At 42.0% G+C, this 18,771-nt stretch overlaps 1 protein-coding gene across 3 annotated transcripts in view; it reads left to right on the top strand.

Annotated features, from left to right (window-relative positions):
* LOC110501526 (polypeptide N-acetylgalactosaminyltransferase 13) overlaps positions 1 to 18,771 on the top strand; it is a 69,202-nt gene that overhangs the window by 40,561 nt on the left and 9,870 nt on the right. For 2 of the 3 annotated variants that reach the window (XM_021579170.3, XM_090215683.1), the window contains exons 9-11: positions 8,806 to 8,945; positions 9,984 to 10,082; positions 10,289 to 10,423. In XM_021579170.3, coding sequence (XP_021434845.1) covers positions 8,806 to 8,945; positions 9,984 to 10,082; positions 10,289 to 10,423 — 374 coding nt within the window. Of the gene's footprint in view, positions 1 to 8,805; positions 8,946 to 9,983; positions 10,083 to 10,288; positions 10,424 to 10,990; positions 11,021 to 15,240; positions 15,467 to 18,771 lie in introns of those variants that run through there. The other variant, XM_090215684.1, reaches the window with a different exon arrangement.

Below are 18,771 nucleotides of genomic sequence, written 5' to 3'. Positions count from 1 at the left end.
ACTAATCCGGACGGTCAAAAGAAATCCCGCTATGCCCTCAGACGAACCATCAAACAGGGAAAGCGTCAATTCAGGACTAAGATTGAATCCTACTACACCGGCTCTGACGCTCGTTGGATGTGACAGGGCTTGCAAATTATTACGGATTACAAAGGGAAACCCAGCCGCAAGCTGCCCAGAGACGTGAGCCTACCAGATGAGCTAACTTCGTGGTGTTCTGGACGACTGTGTGATCACGCTCTCCGTGGCTGATGTAAGCAAGACCTTTTAAACAGGTCAACATTCACAAAGCCACAAGGTTGTGTCTCAAAGCATGCGTGGGCCAACTGGCAATAGGTCAGAGACCTGGCAGTGTGGTGCCAGGACAACAACCTCTCCCTCAATGTGAGCAAGACAAAGGAGCTGGTTGTGGACTACAGGAAAAGGAGGGCCGAACAGGCCCCCATTAACATCGACAGGGCTGTAGAGGAGCGTTTCGAGAGTTTCAAGTTCCTTGGTGTCAACATCACCAACAAACTATCATGGTCCAAACACACCAAGAGAGGTGTGAAGAGTGCACTACAACACCTTTTCCCCCTCAGGAGATTTGGCATGGGTCCCCACACATACATAACTTGGACCCCCACACATTGACTTGGTACCGGTACCCCCTGTATATAGCCTTCTTATTGTTATATAATTTTCTTGTGTTACTTTTTATTACATTTTTTACTTTAGTTTATTTAGTAAATATTTTCTTTACTCTTTTTCTTGAACTGCATTGTTGGTTAAGGGCTTGTAAGAAGGCATTTCACAGTAAGATCTACATCTGTTGTATTCGGCGCATGTGACAAATACAATTTGATTTGATATCACTTGTTAAATCCACTTCAATCACAGAAGGATTTTTAAGCCTTGAGACAATTGAGATATGGATTGTGTATGTGTGCCATTCAGAGGGTAAATGGGCAAGACAAAATATTTAAGTGCCTTTGAATGGGGTATGATACTAGATGCCAGGCGCACCGGTTTGAGTGTGTCAAGAACTGCAATGCTCCTTGGGTTTCACAGTCAACAGTTTCCTGTGTGTACCATGAATTATCCACCACCCAAAGGACATCCAGCCAACTTGACACAACTGTGGGGAAGCATTGGAGTCAACATGGGCCAGCATCACTGTGGAACGCTTTCGACACCTTGTAATCAATGTCTTGACAAATTGAGGCTGTTTTGAGGGCAAAAGGGGGTGCAACTCAATATTAGGAAGGTGTTCCTAATGTTTTGTACACTCAGTGTATATACACACTACTGTGTATATACACACACTCACTCACACACACTACAATGACACTCTCACACAAAATCCACACACATTCATATACACTACATACACACACAACGTATTCACTTGTCTTTATTTTACTCTTATTATCTATCCTGATGGCTAGGCACTTTACCCTGCCTTCATTTACATACTCTATCTACTTCAAATACCTCATACCCCTGCACATTGATCAAGTCTACACCTGTTGTATTCGGCACATTTGATAAATAAAATTGTATTTTAAGTGTTTTGCATGGAAGGCAAGGCACCCTTTCTAGGTTTCCAGAATGCTCTTCAGTCTGTCTTCTGAGGGTTAGAGGCAGGCCCAGTACCTAAGTCATTTTTGGAGAAGCATGCTTGCAGTATCCTCTGAAGGCTGCAGCCAGGCAGGCAGCAGAGAGAGAGAGACAGTGCTGAGGCTGTGATAGATGAGCCACCCTGTCTAGTGTAGCCTGGTCGACATTCAGTCTGCCTCTCCAGGATATTAGAGGGGATGATAAGGTCAGAGCAGCTCTACTGTTAGTGTGCATTCCAAATTGCACCCTATTCCCTATATCAGGGGTGGGCAAACCTTTTGGTTCTAGGGCCGGGATTTCTAAATTCAACCAAGGGTAGCTCAGATTTGTTTGTCAAAATCAATTTGCGGGCTAGAAAAAGTTATTTGAAAATATGTAGGTCAATTATACATTTCTACAGACTTTCTCTCTAGTTTTAGGCATTCAAGTGTGGCCTGGTGTATTTTTTTAACCAAAAATAATAATTTGCCCAATCATTATTATCATTTTTTTTTTTACTCAAACCTCCCACAGGCCGGATTAAATGGGTTTGCGGGCCGGATCAAGCCTGCGGACCGTAGTTTGCCCATCTCTGCCCTATATATAGGTCTACAATACTTTTGTCCAGAGCTCTGGTTAAAAGTACTGCACTATTGGCCTGATTCCAATTGAGGACATGTAAGCCTTTCCTATGCACACCTTTCCTATGCACACCTTTCCTATGCACACCTTTCCTATGCACACCTTTCCTATGCACTTCTCCGTAGTTGGTATTCAGATTTACCTTATGCTGGTGCGTAACAGGCTTTGCAGGCGTGATTCCCTTGCGCACGCTGAAGACATTTAATTAAATCGCTGAAAACCCTCCCACTTGCTGGCCAACATATTTTGTTGTGTATTTCTCATTCAATAGGGTTTTCGGTAAATTTATCTTAAACCATCCCTTTAAATACGGTGTACCTTTTAATTAGAATTTAGTCAACAGACTAGAATACATCAAGAGAACACAACAAAAATATTGATGAATCAAAAATTTATGTTGTAAAATTCAATCCATGAAATATTAGAAGGTGGAAAAAAAAAATAGTACAATAAGATTTGAACAATAGTCTTATAAATCTACCCTAATCCTCACTAATCATGGAACTGCATGACAATGGTCCAGTCATCGTGAACCAAGCTCCAGGTTTAATCTGCTAAGCGTGGTCTGAGTTCCATATTGATTCAAATAGACTACATGTTCCAAATTCTTGCACAACATTAACCTAATATGATCCTAATGCTAGCGACCCTCAGGAACAACTATACAAACTCACTAAAGTGACAGTTATAAATGTACTGTATGTGGGTATAACTGATGGTGGCTCCCGATGGTGGCTAATATTTAACATGAAGTTAAACTCAGACATCTCAGAATTCTGACAACTACAAGCAGACTGGCAGCACCATAGGTCCCAGAGTGGTGGGGCAATTGTTTCCCCCTGGGGCCCAGAGTTTTTCCTTATCTGTTAGCCTAACCAGAAAAACTCTGGACCCTATAAGGTATGACAGTGATTAATCATCCTGGCCCTGGGTGGGATGAAAACTCTCTCAAACTGCAGCAACCTTATACTTGTTCATATTAATTTTATTTAGACTAGATTAAGAGGTGGATTTCCTCTACCCAGACACAGAGGCAACAACGGATAGACAATAGAACTCACAGGGCTGAGCTTGCTTTATGCATGTTTGCATCATGCAGGCCTATGCAACTGTAGTTCTAATTAAACATTTACTCACAGTCTATGTCGTCACTATTATGTTGATTGATTCATTCCAGTTAATAATTTTGGATTGAAAAGGTATGGGCAGCCTAGCCAGCCCAACTTTGAATATAAACCACATTTCATCACATTCACATTTTCTCCTGACACACAAATGGATTATAAATACATAACGTTTCCAATTTGTTTACCCTGACCAGATGGACTGGGTGCATAGGCTGTTTGCAGCTGCCATTATTAGTAGCCTACAGTTGATCAGACTGAAAAATCGTCTTGTTTTTATCCCATCTTTAATGGTTAGGTGTAGCCTAAGCTGCTGCAACATTTACAGTTGAAGTCGGAAGTTTACATAAACAAGTTTTAATGACTCCAACCTAAGTGTTTCAACCACTCCACGAATGTCTTGATAACAAACTCTAATTTTTGCAAGTCGGTTAGGACATCTACTTTGTGCATGGCACAAGTAATATTTCCAAAAATTGTTTACAGACAGATTATTTCACTGTATCACATTTCCACTGGGTCAGAAGTTTACATACACTAAGTTGACTGTGCCTTTAAACAGCTTGGAAAATTCCAGAAAATTATGTATTGGCTTTAGAAGCTTCTGATAGGCTAATTGACATAATTTGAGTCAATTGGAGGTGTACCTGTGGATGTATTTCAAGGCCTACCTTCAAGCTCAGTGCCTCTTTGCTTGACATCATGGGAAAATCAAAAGAAATCAGCCAAGACCTCAGAAAAATAATTGTAGACCTCCACAAGTCTGGTTCATCCTTGGGATCAATTTCCAAACGCCTGAAGGTACCACGTTCATCTGTATAAACACCTTGGGACCACGCAGCCGTCATACCGCTCAGGAAGGAGATGCATTCTGTCTCCTAGAGATTAATGTACATTGGTGCGAAAAGTGCAAATCAATCTCAGAACAACAGCAAAGGACCTTGTGAAGATGCTGGAGGAAACAGGTACAAAAGTATCTATATCTACAGTAAAAAGAGTCCTATATTGACATAACCTGAAAGGCCGCTCAGCAAGGAAGAAGCCACTGCTCCAAAACCGCCGTAAAAAAGACAGACTATGGTTTGCAACTGCACATGGGGACAAAGATTGTACTTTTTGTAGAAATGTCCTCTGGTCTGATTAAACAAAAATAGAACTGTTTGGCCATAATGACCATTGTTATGTTTGGAGGGAAAAGGGGGATGCTTGCAAGCCAAAGAACACCATCCCAACCGCGAAGCACGGGGGTGGCAGCATCATGTTGTGGTGGTGCTTTGCTGCAGGAGGGACTGGTGCACTTCACAAAATAGATGGCAACATGAGGCAGGAAAATTATGTGGTTATTTTGAAGCAACATCTCAAGACATCAGTTAAAGCTTTGTTGCAAATGGGTCTTCCAAATGGACAATGACCCCAAGCATACTTCCAAAGTTGTGGCAAAATGGCTTAAGGACAACAAAGTCAAGGTATTGGAGTGGCCATCACAAAGCCCTGACCTCAATCCTATAGACAATTTGTGGGCAGAACTGAAAAAGTGTGTGCGAGCAAGGAGGCCTACAAACCTGACTCAGTTACACCAGCTCTGTCAGGAGGAATGGGCCAGAATTCACCCAACTTATTGTGGGAAGCTTGTGAAAGGCTACCTGTAACGTTTGACCCAAGTTAAACAATTTAAAGGCAATGCTACCAAGTACTAATTGAGTGCATGTAAACTTCTGACCCACTGGGAATGTGATGAAAGAAATAAAAGCTGAAATAAATCATTCTCTCTACTATTATTCTGACATTTCACATTCTTAAAATAAAGTGGTGATCCTAACTGACATAAGACAGGGAACTTTTACTAGGATAAAATGTCAGGAATTGTGAAACTGAGTTTAAATGTATTTGGTGTATGTAAACTTCCGACTTCAATTGTATGCAATGAGTTGTTGCTTGTGTCTGTCCGGATTGATTGTGTTATCATCTTTGCTAAATAAATACAGAAGGAACGCGGAAAGCCTACTTGAGCGCGTGTGAAAAGATGTGTTGCATCAACCTCTCTGTAATCTCACTTTTAATGGATGATGCGATGGAAGCTATTAAATCATTCTGAATTGATTTCAACATCCCAGAAAAGACAGTCGAAGGTTCCATATGTTCAGAAAGTAAAGCATCGTGATGTGCAATTACCTCTGCAAGCTCCTTGTAGTTTCCCTTGTTAGCAGAATGTTCCCTCTTGTCGTGTCCTCTAAAAGCCAATACTTGCATGTCCTAAAATGCAGTGGTGTCGATAAACCACTTGAGAACATCCCTGTTTTTCTTACTTTCTCAATCGAAGACGCAGATCCTCGTATGTTACATTATCGAATAAGCTTTATCCCAGAAGCTTGAATCTGATGTGGGCATTTACCGTGCATTCGGGAAAGTATTCAGATCCCTTGTTTTGTTAAATGTATTAAATTGTCCCTACCCCTCCTTATTCTAAAATGGATTAAATTGTCAAAAACAAGGAACAACAAAATTACTGTGAAGCTGACTAGGGCTATACAGGCCACTAACAAAGTCAACTACCCACAACTAAGGTGGCAAAACAGGCTGCCTAAGTATGATTCCCAATCAGAGACAACGATAGACAACTGTCCCTGCCAAAACATAGAAACAGAAAACATAGAAATAAAGAAACTAGAATTCCCACGCTAGTCACACCGTGACAATACCCCATAATGACAAAGCAAAAACAGGTTTTTAGAACATTTTGTCAAAAAACAAACTGAAATTTCACATTTACATAAGTATTCAGACCCTTTACTTTGTACTTTGCTGAAGCACCTTTGGCAGCAATTACAGCCTTGAGTCTTCTTGGGTATGACGCTACAAACTTGGCACACCTGTATTTGGGGAGTTTCTCCCATACTTCTTTGCTCTCTCAAGCTCTGTCAGGTTGGATGGGGAGAATCACTGCACAGCTATTTTCAGGTTTCTCCAGAGATGTTAGTACGGGCTCTGGCTGGGCCACTCAAGGACATTCAGAGACTTGTCCCGAAGCCACTCCTGCGTTGTCTTGGCTGTGTACTTAGGGTCGTTGTCCTGTTGGAAGGTGAACTTTCGCCCTCAGTCTGAGGTTCTGAGCGCTCTGGAGCAGGTTTTTATCAAGGATCTCTCTGTACTTTGCTCCGTTCATCTTTGCCTCAATCCTGACTATTCCCTGCCTCCGAAAAATAATCCCCACAGCATGATGCTGCCCCCACCATGCTTCACCATAGTGAATGTTTCCTCCAGATGTGATGCTTGGCATTCAGTCCAAAGAGTTCAATCTTGGTTTCATCAGACCAGAGAATATTGTTTCTCATGGTCTGAGAGTCCTTTTAGGTGCCTTTTGGCAAACTCCAAGCGGGCTGTCATGTGCCTTTTACTGAGGAGTGGCTTCCATCTGGCCATTCTACCATAAGGCCGGATTGATGGAGTGCTACAGAGATGGTTGTCCTTCTGGAAGGTTCTCCCATCTCCATTGAGGAACTCTGGAACTCTGTCAAAGTGATTGTAGGTTTCTTGGTCACCTCCCTGACCAAGGCCCTTCTCCCCCGATTGCTCAGTTTGGCTGGGCGGAAAGCACTAGGAAGAGTCTTGGTGGTTCCATACTTCTTCCATTTAAGAATGATGGAGGCCACTGTGTTCTTGGGGACCTTCAATGCTGCAGACATTTTTTGGTACCCTTCCCCAGATCTATGCCTTGACACAATCCTGTCTCGGAGGTCTACGGACAATTCCTTTGACCTTGGTTTTTGCTCTGACATGTATTATCAACTGTGGGACCTTATATAGGCAGGTGTGGGGCTTTCCAAATCATATCCAATCAATTGAATTTACCACAGATGGACTCCAATCAAGTTTGAGATACATCTCAAGGATGATCAATAGAAACAGGATGCACCTGAGCTCAATTTCGAGTCTCATAGCAAAGGGTCTGAATACTTATATAAATAAAGTCTTTCTGTTGATTTTATTTTTAATACATTTGCAAAAAATTCTAAAACCATTTTTTTACTTTGTCATTATGATGAGGAAAACATTTAATTTAATCAATTTTAGAATAAGGCTGGAACGTAACAAAAGGTGGACTATTCAATGTGTCTGAATACTTTGCGATTGAACTGTATATGCTCCCATCTTTTGTTTTGCTATTTAGCTAAAAGATCAATGTTCTTCAGGTCACTGTACTCAGACTTTCCTAAAAGCAGGGAAGACCAGCAATACAGGCGGCTTGATGAAAGGCTCCCTGTTAACCAGCTACCCTTTTGATACCAATTGGTATTGAACGCCCTCACCTTTTCCTCCTCCTTCATGAAACTGATTTCAGGCAGAGGTCGACCCTTAGTTTTAATTCTAACCTTTTCCGTGTACTCCAGAGAATGACAGGGGTTCTTCACAAAAAGTCAACAACATTTTTGGTAGCTTCTACCATTCTACCAGCGAGAACTGCATGCTCACGCTGTTAGCTAGCTAGCTACTGCCACTTGCTACTGAATTTAGCAAGGCAAAATGAAATGAATTGCACTATCTGGACACAAAAATAAACCAAAGAAGAAAACTATTTATAGAAAACTATTTATGAATAATATCCTAAAAATGCTCAACTCTCACTTTTCACTCTCAATCTCTATCCAATAATGTCACCAATAATGCTCTGCTGCACAACCCCAATACAACACACTCGGTTCATTCTATGATCCTAATCCTATGATTGGATGAACAACATGTCAGTTCATATTGCAAAAGCTTTGATTGGTTGGAGGTCGTCCTCCAGAAGTTGTCATAATTACCATGTAGGCCAATGGAAGGGGGTGAGGCCTACGAGCTTCCTAGGTTTTGTATTGAAGTCAATGTACCAAGAGGAGGACAGAAGCTAGAGTGTTGTTGAAGTTGCTATAGACAAATAATTGATTGTTTTAATCAATTATTTGATGACAATATATTTAGTATAGTTTTATCTAAAAAAGTATAATTTTTTTAATGTTTCACTATTTTTATTTTTATGAAATTTCACTGAAAAGGATGGTCCTCTCCTTCCTCTGAGGAGGAGCCTCCAGTGGTGGACTAGAGGCAGCTATTAAATATGTAACGATGGATAGGTCCCTCTAGTGTACAGCTTTGGCAGTGCAGTCAGACAATAGATGCCAGAGTACTAACGTCATTGGTGTTTCAGCCACAGCTGCCACACCCACCAATCAAACGTTGTTGCTTGTCAGCGGTAAGGGCTCTTGTTGTCTTTGGCTGATATTTCAATGCATGTGTCCCCGTACTTGCACCAGGTGCTGTATGTATCAATCATCTTAAAGTAAAGGGCTAATCTAGGATCAGGTCCCCTCTGTCCATTCATCATAATCTCGAATGTAAAATCTGATCCTAGCTCAAAAACTGATCCACTACTTGTCTGACATGCTCGATACACATGGCTCCGTGGTCTTGGTTTGTGTTGCAGGTGTGGCCCGGGTGGGCTATGGAGACGTGTCCTCTCGTAAGGCCCTGCGTGAAGCTCTGCAGTGCAAACCCTTCTCCTGGTACCTGGAGAACATCTACCCCGACTCTCAGATCCCCAGGCGATACTACTCACTTGGTGAAGTATGAAGCATTTCAGATTCTACAGCCCAATGTACCTCTCATGATTGTGTATGCATCCCAAATGGGACTCTATTCCCTATATAGTGTACTACTTCTAACAAGGGCCCATAGTGAATAGGGTGCCATTTACCCTACTTCTCTTTAAAGTAAGTCAGGGACGATAACTGGCGTCATCGGTTTAGTTGTTGACCCAAACCCAAGCACGGGCTAGAGTTAGCTAACAACATTCTAGATAACAGGTTAGCATGAGGCAAAGAAGGGAATGTTCTTGATAACATATGCCAATAAAAGAGGAAGGCCATGATTGATAGAGAGCCTGTTAAATGATTTGACGGGTTGGGAGTTTGGAGAGGAGGTTGTAATCCCCAAGTTTAATTCTGCTGAGGCTCCATGATTTTACAGCCTGCATCCAATGTACTGCAGTAAAAGCTGCCTATGGCAGGGAACTGCAGCAGTGCCCTCAGTCTTCCCTTTCCTGCCCTCCCGTCTGTTCCATGATTAACTCACTCCACAGCACACAGCACACATCCCACTTTTCACAGCTCCAGTCATTAGCTTTTATATCATTTAATTATGAACGGTACCATTCCTGCATAGTAAGCACCTTATCCAACACCTAGCACATATAGCATGCCTCTAGGAGTATATTAGTTAGACATTAGATGGCTCATTGGATTATGGAATCATTAAGTAAGAATTTGGGTTGGGAACATAGATCACAACAGGTCTGATGTATGCAGCCATTTGCGTTGCTAAGCAAGGTCCCGCATCATGAGTTACATCGCTGGTGAGCTAATGAGTTTAGATTGCTAGTTTTATTGAATAGTAAATATTGAATTAGATTTGACATCTGGGCAACAGATTTTGTCACCTGGAAATGATGTGCCAGTGTTTGATGAGCGGGACTTCATTTCTTCCACCTCTATAAGCAGTAGCTTTTGTCAGCTGTAAATATGCCAAGTTGGATTGAAGGATGGTAATTATGAGTAAGTATGAATCCAATGTTGAATCTCTCATTTTATTCCTTTCTACCCCTAGATCAGAAATGTTGAAACAAACCAGTGTGTGGACAACATGGGCAGAAAGGAAAACGAGAAAGTTGGCTTCTTCAACTGCCATGGCATGGGTGGGAATCAGGTAAGGAGACTGCAGTAGAGAGAGCAGAGAGCTATGGACTTTCCCGTATTTCCTATGTTTTCCCAGAAATCCAGTTTGGAATGGAGAGAATTAGCAGGAAATCCAGAATCCTCCAGCCAGGATTTTGGAAAATTACCAGAATTTTGCAACACAAGGAGAGAGCTATGGACAAGTAGATACAGTAAATGTCTTGTTCTCTCTGCTAGGTGTTTTCCTACACAGCTGATAAGGAGATCCGGACAGATGACTTGTGTCTGGACGTGTCTCGTCCCCATGGACCTGTGGTCATGCTGAAGTGTCATCAAATGAAGGGGAATCAGATGTTTGAGTATGATGCAGAGGTAAAGATCAAACTCAAGACTCCTCCTGTACTGTGTGAGTCATGACAGGAGTGCGATAACTTGTGACTATGATATTTTTTTAGATTATGTTATTTAACCTTCATTTAACCTGGCAAGTCAGTTAAGAACAAATTCTTATTTACAATGACGGCCTACCCTGGGCCAAACCCGGACGACGCTGAGCCAATTGTGCGCCGCCCTATTATGGGACTCCCAATCATGGCCGGATGTGAATCAGGGACTGTAGTGATGCCTTTTGCACTGAGATGCAGTGCCTTTAACTGCTGTGCCACTCGGGAGCCCACACAACTTTGCCACACACTGATTGTCCAGAGTAATTTCTGCACTATTACCTAGGAAGATTTTTCATGTGTATAATGACACACCTGTACAAATACATCTATAATTCTTCAAAAATGGTCGGATTATTTTAAGCCACCAGATGGTGCTACATGTCAGGAGTCGGGCTTCCTGTCAGATCCTGTATAGTAGCCATCGTTCTGTAGCTCAGTGCACGTTGCAGCCCATAATTTCCCCCATTTATTCAAATGTTCTTCTCTCATGTAGTATGTTGGCAAGTGGGAATATGATTTTGAGGTAAGCTTTCTGACCTGGCGCTCGTGAATGTCGTCATCTAGTCGACGTAGACAGTGTATAAGTCCTGTCTTTGGTAGGTAGTAGTATCTTGTTCTTAGTGGTTGTAAGGCCTGCGTGTTTTTTCTCTCTCTCAGTAGTCTACAAAGTCCTCTGTGAAATTGTGTTAGTAGTTAGTAGGTTTTAATGCTCTGGGGAATGTGACTCGTTAGCCAGACCTGTGGACCGAACAGACTCCAATGTCCAGTTATGAGCCTAATGACATGTCGACTCAGACATAGAGTTGCAAAATTCCAATAACTTTCCAAAAATTCCCTGCCTTTCCAGAAGTCCTGGGTGGAAGATTAATGGAATTCTTGGACATTTTGGGAAAGTTGCTGGAATTTTGCAAGCATATTAGACACTACTGAATGGTCCATGATATTTCAATGATGGACCATTCATTTCAATGATCCAGGACTTGATGAATTGAGTACACTCCGAGATATCTCCATAATATTTATATCATGCAAATCATCTATGCCAGTACAAGTGCCATTTTGATGTGCATCAGACTTTGAAACAAGCACAGCATACTAGCACAGCACATAGAATAAAGCATATACATTCCCACAGGGAAACTGTAGCATACAACAATTGTGTATTCTCAAAGCATCCTTAATATTAACAATTCATATCGTTATATTTCTTCCACTGGGACATATTCATATGTTTGAGTCCTTGGGCGGGCCGTCTAAGCGTTTTATCCCAAAAAATGTGTGATGGAAAAACGCTTTCAGAGTAAAATTAAACAACTAAAACCAGATATAAACTTTTTTTTTTTAAATAATATAATCTTTGAGAACTAACAATCACCAAAATAAAAACTAGACAGTTAGAGAATTTAAAATTAACAATTAACTTTGCCAAATAACAAAATATATACTGCTAAATAACACTGCATTAGTGTAACATCTGCTTCCAGCTCACTTTCCAGCTCACACTTTCAAACACCTATATCCCCTGAACGCAGCTCACTCTCTAGATCCCAATCACCTGAATTATAATTACCTGTTCACACACCTGTATGCCATTATCATACACTATTTAGTTCAGTTCTGTGCATCCCATCACTGTGAGGTATTGTTTGTATTGTGACACACGTCTTTCAGAGCTCTGTGTTTCCCATGATTTACTCCTCCCGTGTATGATAGTTTTTGCCTGCCTCACTAACGATGCCTTTTGCCTATTCCCTGCCTGTACCTTAGCCTATCGGATTTCCTGTTATCTACCTATTGCCTGATCTCCTGGACTATGTTACTAGCCTTTTCCCTGCCTGTACTGTTGCCCTTTGGACCCCCTGTGTATGACCTTCTGCCTGCATCTGGACCCAGCTACCTGCCTCCTCCTGTGGTCCTTTGCAATAAACACCTGCTGCGCCCTGCACTTAAACCCAGCTCTCTGTCTCCCCTCATGTTCATTACAATTAGCCATGGCAAAATGCGTAGAATTGCAGAACATTTGCTTTAAAACTGCAACATTTTCTCTCAGCTCCATTGCAGAATATGTCGAATCGCATAAAATGTTATTTGAAACTGGAACATTCTCTCTCAGCTTAATGGCAAAATGTGTAGAACTGCAGGGAATTGGCATAAAAAAATATATCTCTAAGGGGGCCTCTAAAATGTCCTCTACAATTCAGCCACGCAAATGGCCGATTGCGCCCCCTGCTACCTGCTCCAGTATGGTGTCACCTGTCATTGATTAAGATCTCTCATGTCACTGTCAACTTTGAAAAGCCCCCAGGCTCATCTATTCCTGTACAAACCCTGTGAGAGATCCAGGTATTACACTTTGTGCTTTAGTTAAATATGTAATATGAAAACATGAATAATTCATGCGTTAGGAAATGTCCCTGACGTATACGGCAGTGAGGTTTCAATGCCTCTGTCAACGGCCTGATTATTTTTAGGAACAGTGTGACAGACGATACTACTGATCCCAGCCGTACCATTAACATTTCATATGGTCATCATTTTCAGCATCTGAGAGACAGAGAGAAATACCTGACTTTTACATCATCTCCATATTCCAGGTGGTCAGAGCCTGGGCTTGAATTGGACTGACATAGCTGTCGGTAGTCATTTTGGGTACCCATTTATATTTAGGTGCGGGTACTTTGCAATATTTTTAAGCCAATTTTCTTCAAGAGGTACTGGTACTCAAGCAGTAACAAATTCGAGGTGCCGGTACTCAGTACCAGTATGTAACAGTCCAATTCAAGCACTGGTCAGAGCCATCTCTCTAGTCACCTCCTATTCTCAATCCCTCCCTGCTCTTCCTTTCATAAGACTATAGAATATCAGAGCCACCATCCCACCAACTCCCATCCACTTTTATCAAACTAGGAAATCTGGTTGTAGATTTTCTGATTGTAGGCAAAGGTGGTTCCATTCTGAGCAACACTCCAACATAGTCCATTTACCCTTTAGATGGGTTGTGTGGCATTGTGTTTTTTTGGAATATACAGTGAGGCAAAAAAGTATTTAGTCAGCCACCAATTGTGCAAGGTCTCCCACTTAAAAAGATGAGAGAGGCCTGTAATTTTCATCATAGGTACACTTCAACTATGACAGACAAAATGAGATTTTTTTTCTCCAGAAAATCACATTGTAGGATTTTTTATGAATTTATTTGCAAATTATGGTGGAAAATAAGTATTTGGTCAATAACAAAAGTTTATCTCAATACTTTGTTATATACCCTTTGTTGGCAATGACAGAGGTCAAACATTTTCTGTAAGTCTTCACAAGGTTTTCACACACTGTTGCTGGTATTTTGGCCCATTCCTCCATGCAGATCTCCTCTAGAGCAGTGATGTTTTGGGGCTGTTGCTGGGCAACACGGACTTTCAACTCCCTCCAAAGATTTTCTATGGGGTTGAGATCTGGAGACTGAAATGCTTCTTACGAAGCCACTCCTTCGTTGCCCAGGGCGGTGTGTTTGGGATCATTGTCATGCTGAAAGACACGTTTCATCTTCAATGCCCTTGCTGATGGAAGGAGGTTTTCACTCAAAATCTCACGATACATGGCCCCATTCATTCTTTCCTTTACACGGATCAGTCGTCCTGGTCCCTTTGCAGAAAAACAGCCCCAAAGCATGAAGTCTCCACCCCCATGCTTCACAGTAGGTATGGTGTTCTTTGGATGCAACTCAGCATTTTTTGTCCTCCAAACACGACAAGTTGAGTTTTTACCAAAAAGTTATATTTTGGTTTAATCTGACCATATGACATTCTCCCAATCTTCTTCTGGATCATCCAAATGCTCTCTAGCAAACTTCAGACGGGCCTGGACATGTACTGGCTTAAGCAGGGGGACGCGTCTGGCACTGCAGGATTTGAGTCCCTGGCGGCGTAGTGTGTTACTGATGGTAGGCTTTGTTACTTTGGTCCCAGCTCTCTGCAGGTCATTCACTAGGTCCCCCCGTGTGGTTCTGGGATTTTTGCTCATCGTTCTTGTGATCATTTTGACCCCAGGGGGTGAGATCTTGCGTGGAGCCCCAGATCGAGGGAGATTATCAGTGGTCTTGTATGTCTTCCATTTCCTAATAATTGCTCCCACAGTTGATTTCTTAAAACCAAGCTGCTTACCTATTGCAGATTCAGTCTTCCCAGCCTGGTGCAGGTCTACAATTTTGTTTCTGGTGTCCTTTGACAGCTCTTTGGTCTTGGCCATAGTAGAGTTTGGAGTGTGACTGTTTGAGGTTGTGGACAGGTGTCTTTTATACTGATAACAAGTTCAAACAGGTGCCATTAATACAGGTAACGAGTGGAGGACAGAGGAGCCTCTTAAAGAAGAAGTTACAGGTCTGTGAGAGCCAGAAATCTTGCTTGTTTGTAGGTGACCAAATACTTAATTTCCACCATAATTTGCAAATAAATTCATAAAAAATCCTACAATGTGATTTTCTGGATTTTTTTCCCTCATTTTGTCTGTCATAGTTGAAGTGTACCTATGATGAAAATTACAGGCCTCTCTCATCTTTTTAAGTGGGAGAACTTGCACAATTGGTGGCTGACTAAATACTTTTTTGCCCCACTGTAAGTCTACAGTACTGTTGGTGATCTTGTTGTTGGGCCTGTCTGGCCTGAGTCTGGCTCTTTCCTAGCGTTTCTCACTCACCACTCCCATCTCCTCATGTCCATGCATGACATCCTCCATCCGGATGTCCATCCACAGAAGCACACGTTCCTCCACATCATCACACAGTCGTGTCTGACCGTCAGCAGGCTGGAGGACGGCAGCTGGCGCCCCACGGTGGAGTACTGTAATAATAGCCCCCTGCAAGCCTGGGTCCTGAGGAACTTCACCCGGCTGGAGGTGTTTAGGAAGCTGTACTACAGCCCCACCGATTACTTTCTGTAGGGGCTGTCTTCCTGCATGGGCCACCACAGGTCAGTAACTTACTGTACAACCAGACCTTGTGGAGGTCCTAGTGTGCAGTAGTGTAGTGTTCTAGTGTGTAGTGTTCTAATGTGTCGTAATCTAGTGTGTAGTATGTCGTCTAGTGTGTAGTGTTCTAGTGTTCTAGTGTGTGTAGTGTTCTAATGTGTAGTAGTCTAGTGAGTAGTATGTCATCTAGTGTGTAGTATGTCATCTAGTGTGTAGTGTTCTAGTGTGTAGTGTGTGTAGTGTTCTAATGTGTAGTAGTCTAGTGAGTAGTATGTCGTCTAGTGTGTAGTCCAGTGGTGGCTGGTGGTCGGAGATATCGGAGGAAGGGTTTATTGTAATGGAATTCCGGCCTTTGAAATTAGCCCGTCCTGCTTTATCTCTGCTCACCAGCAACCAATGGTGTAGTTGGCTAGTGTGCAATCGTCTTGTGTGTACTGTCTAGCCTGTAGAGCTGGAGTTGTATGACTGTGGCGGAATATGCGTTCAACTTTGCTTTAGTAAGTAGCTCCTTTACCTCACAGTATGTTCGTTTCCTTTACCTCCGCTTTGAGATGTTTTTGGAGCTGCAGCTTGTTGCGATGCTGGACTTTTCCAACGTTAGTAAAAGTCTGCCACGCAAAGAAGTTTCAGTAGCGATTACCACTGGCCTTTTGATGTGAATGCATAACGACAGGAACACAGAGGCACACTGGGCAATAATAAACGTCCCTCGACAGCTTTAGATGGTGCTGTATACACAACGCTATCTGCAAGACAGCCTTCCTCCTTCACCAAATTCGATCTCATTTTACATTTATTTTCCTACATCAATATTTTATTTTAGATGCGAAAATTCACTGGAGGCCCTCATTGGATGAGAGCTGAGGAGGCGAGGTGGTTTTATGTTTAGCTGATTATCTATGCGATGGGCAAATTGAAATGGGCTCGCCTTTGTTTACAAGCTCTTTTGAAGTGATCCCTCATTGTGAGCTGTGCTTTCATGGCTCTGGCCTTGGGAAAGTGAGGGCTGCATTTTGAACACACTCCTATGGCCTCATAACAGCTGTGTTCAGCACACAGCGTGTTCTCAGTGTCTGAGGGTTGAATTTTAATCACCACTCATTTCCATTTTACCTATATACATCTACTGAATCGAGTCTGGATGCAAGAAGCTACCGGCTTCTGTTTGATATATGAACAGTATTTCTATTTGTCATTCCCTTAACTTTAGCCAGTTACCTTTCTACAGTACCTCTGTAATTCATTGGAGTTTATTTGTCTGTTAAGCAGTTGACGTTTGCCTGGTAAAGAACATATTCATTGCTGTGTGCTCTCCTTTTCGGAATACTGTTGGTTAAATTGGGTGAGTTGCGCTCAGGGTTATTGTTCTTTGTAAACCTGAAGGTGCTAGAGCAGCCTGCTGTCAGATGGCCTCATTCCCTGTTCTGTTCCTACCGTAGTCTCTGTCCTTGAGATTAACACTGCACGACGCTCTCTGAACAGACAATATTGGGACCACAATTAGACAGTGTATGTGTCCCAAATGGCATGCTATTCCCTTTATAGTGCATCACTTTTTTACCAAAGCCCTATGGGTCCCGGTCAACAGTTGAGCACTATAAAGGCAATAGGGTGCCATTTGTGATACACACTTGGTCAATCCGTACTGAACAGCCACACTATCTAACCGCCGTGGATCCCTCCAATGGCAGAATGCCAAGAAACACATTTCTATTGAATCTGTTGGTACTGTGTAGATTTTTTGTTACACGCCAGACTCTGTTTTTAAGCGTTGTTAGTGTCAGCACAAACACACATTTAAAAGGGATCCTGCATCTGTCAGGTTGCCGCCGACTCTTTGAGACATAGAGGATAAATGTTCCTCACCCTGGGCCGGCTCTTGGAGACCATCTTCATTTAATTAGCAGGTCTCAGCTGTGCACACACACGACACAGAGCTCATGAGCCACACTCTGGGACTGCAACAGCTGTAATGGGAGTTTTTACTGCCACTGAGGAGCAATGAAATAATTATGAGCAGAGAGGACACGTCCCTCACATGTCTAATATTTTCATTAAATATGGATTGGTTTTCCTCCTCTCTTATATTTTCTTCATGCTGTCTTTTCTGCACTGAAGTATGGCGGGATCTTTCAGGGATGGCAAAAATAGCATCTCCATTATTGCCCCAGACATGTTCTTATGATTAATAAATAAGCTTTAGTGTAGTGGAGATTCAGAGGCCTATTTACAGGTACCGGACTATAATGGCAGATACTACAATTTTGGCTTGATAGTGTAATACTATTTGGACAGCTATAGTTTTGAGGACATAAATACATGAATTTGTTTTATACATTTTAAAAGCAGAATGTTGTATTTTTTAAACCTTGGCACGAAAACCTGCCTAGGTGGTTGGTTTTACTGTAATGCTCAGGTCATCTCCCCCTCCAGTGAAGTAATGGTTAGAGAGAGAGAGAGAGAGAGAGAGAGAGAGAGATGCACTGTGTGATGCCTTTAAAAAGTATTGATTTCACTTTTTTTGTGTTGCAGCTGAATTGATGAAATATTTTTTTTTCCTAACCCATCTACACACAATACCCCATAATGACAAAGTGAAAACATACACATTTTTGAACATTTATTGAAAATGAAATACAGAAGTAACCATTTACATAAGTACTCACACCCCTGAGTCAATACATGTTAGAATCACCTTGGGCAGTGATTACAGCTGTGGGTCTTTCTGGATAAGGGACTGTACGTTATGTATAATGAGGGATACTGTACCTGGAGAATATCGTACCTCTCTGAAATTAAAATGGGTGACCCTCCCTTCAGTAAAATACATTTTTACCAACCTTCCCTGAACATTTGGAAAAAGACAAGTGACCTTCCCCTATACCCAAAATAATAATTAAAACATAAAGTGAATAGCAGAGAAAATTCCTACCCTTTACCCTTACTCCAAGGCAGTGGAAATTTTAGCATGTGAATCTTGGTGGGGCAAAAAAAAAGATAAAAAGTGGGATGAATTCCAGCAAAGCCACTACACAACCCTAAACAATACATTAATTGCACTTTCACGGTGACAAACGGTGCCCATAAACTGTTAGGGCCTACATAAAGCTGTCCCAACAGCAGTTCCAACATCTTACCACTGCTACTCCTGGCTATCAGTGGAGCCTTGTCTGGCAGTGAAACAGTTAATTCAACCTCATTTCCTGCCTTTAAAAATAAACATACCTGATATGGCTGACTTGCTTAAACAAATGTTGTTTCTATTGACAATTGAGATGTACAAACGATGGCATAAGGGGACGATAAGAGGCCATCCGA

Source organism: Oncorhynchus mykiss, chromosome 22 (assembly GCF_057628025.1).
Source record: "Oncorhynchus mykiss isolate SJ-2025 chromosome 22, ASM5762802v1, whole genome shotgun sequence".
In the NCBI taxonomy this organism is placed as follows: Eukaryota; Metazoa; Chordata; class Actinopteri; order Salmoniformes; family Salmonidae; genus Oncorhynchus; species Oncorhynchus mykiss.
This window is presented reverse-complemented; position numbering and strand designations above follow the sequence as displayed.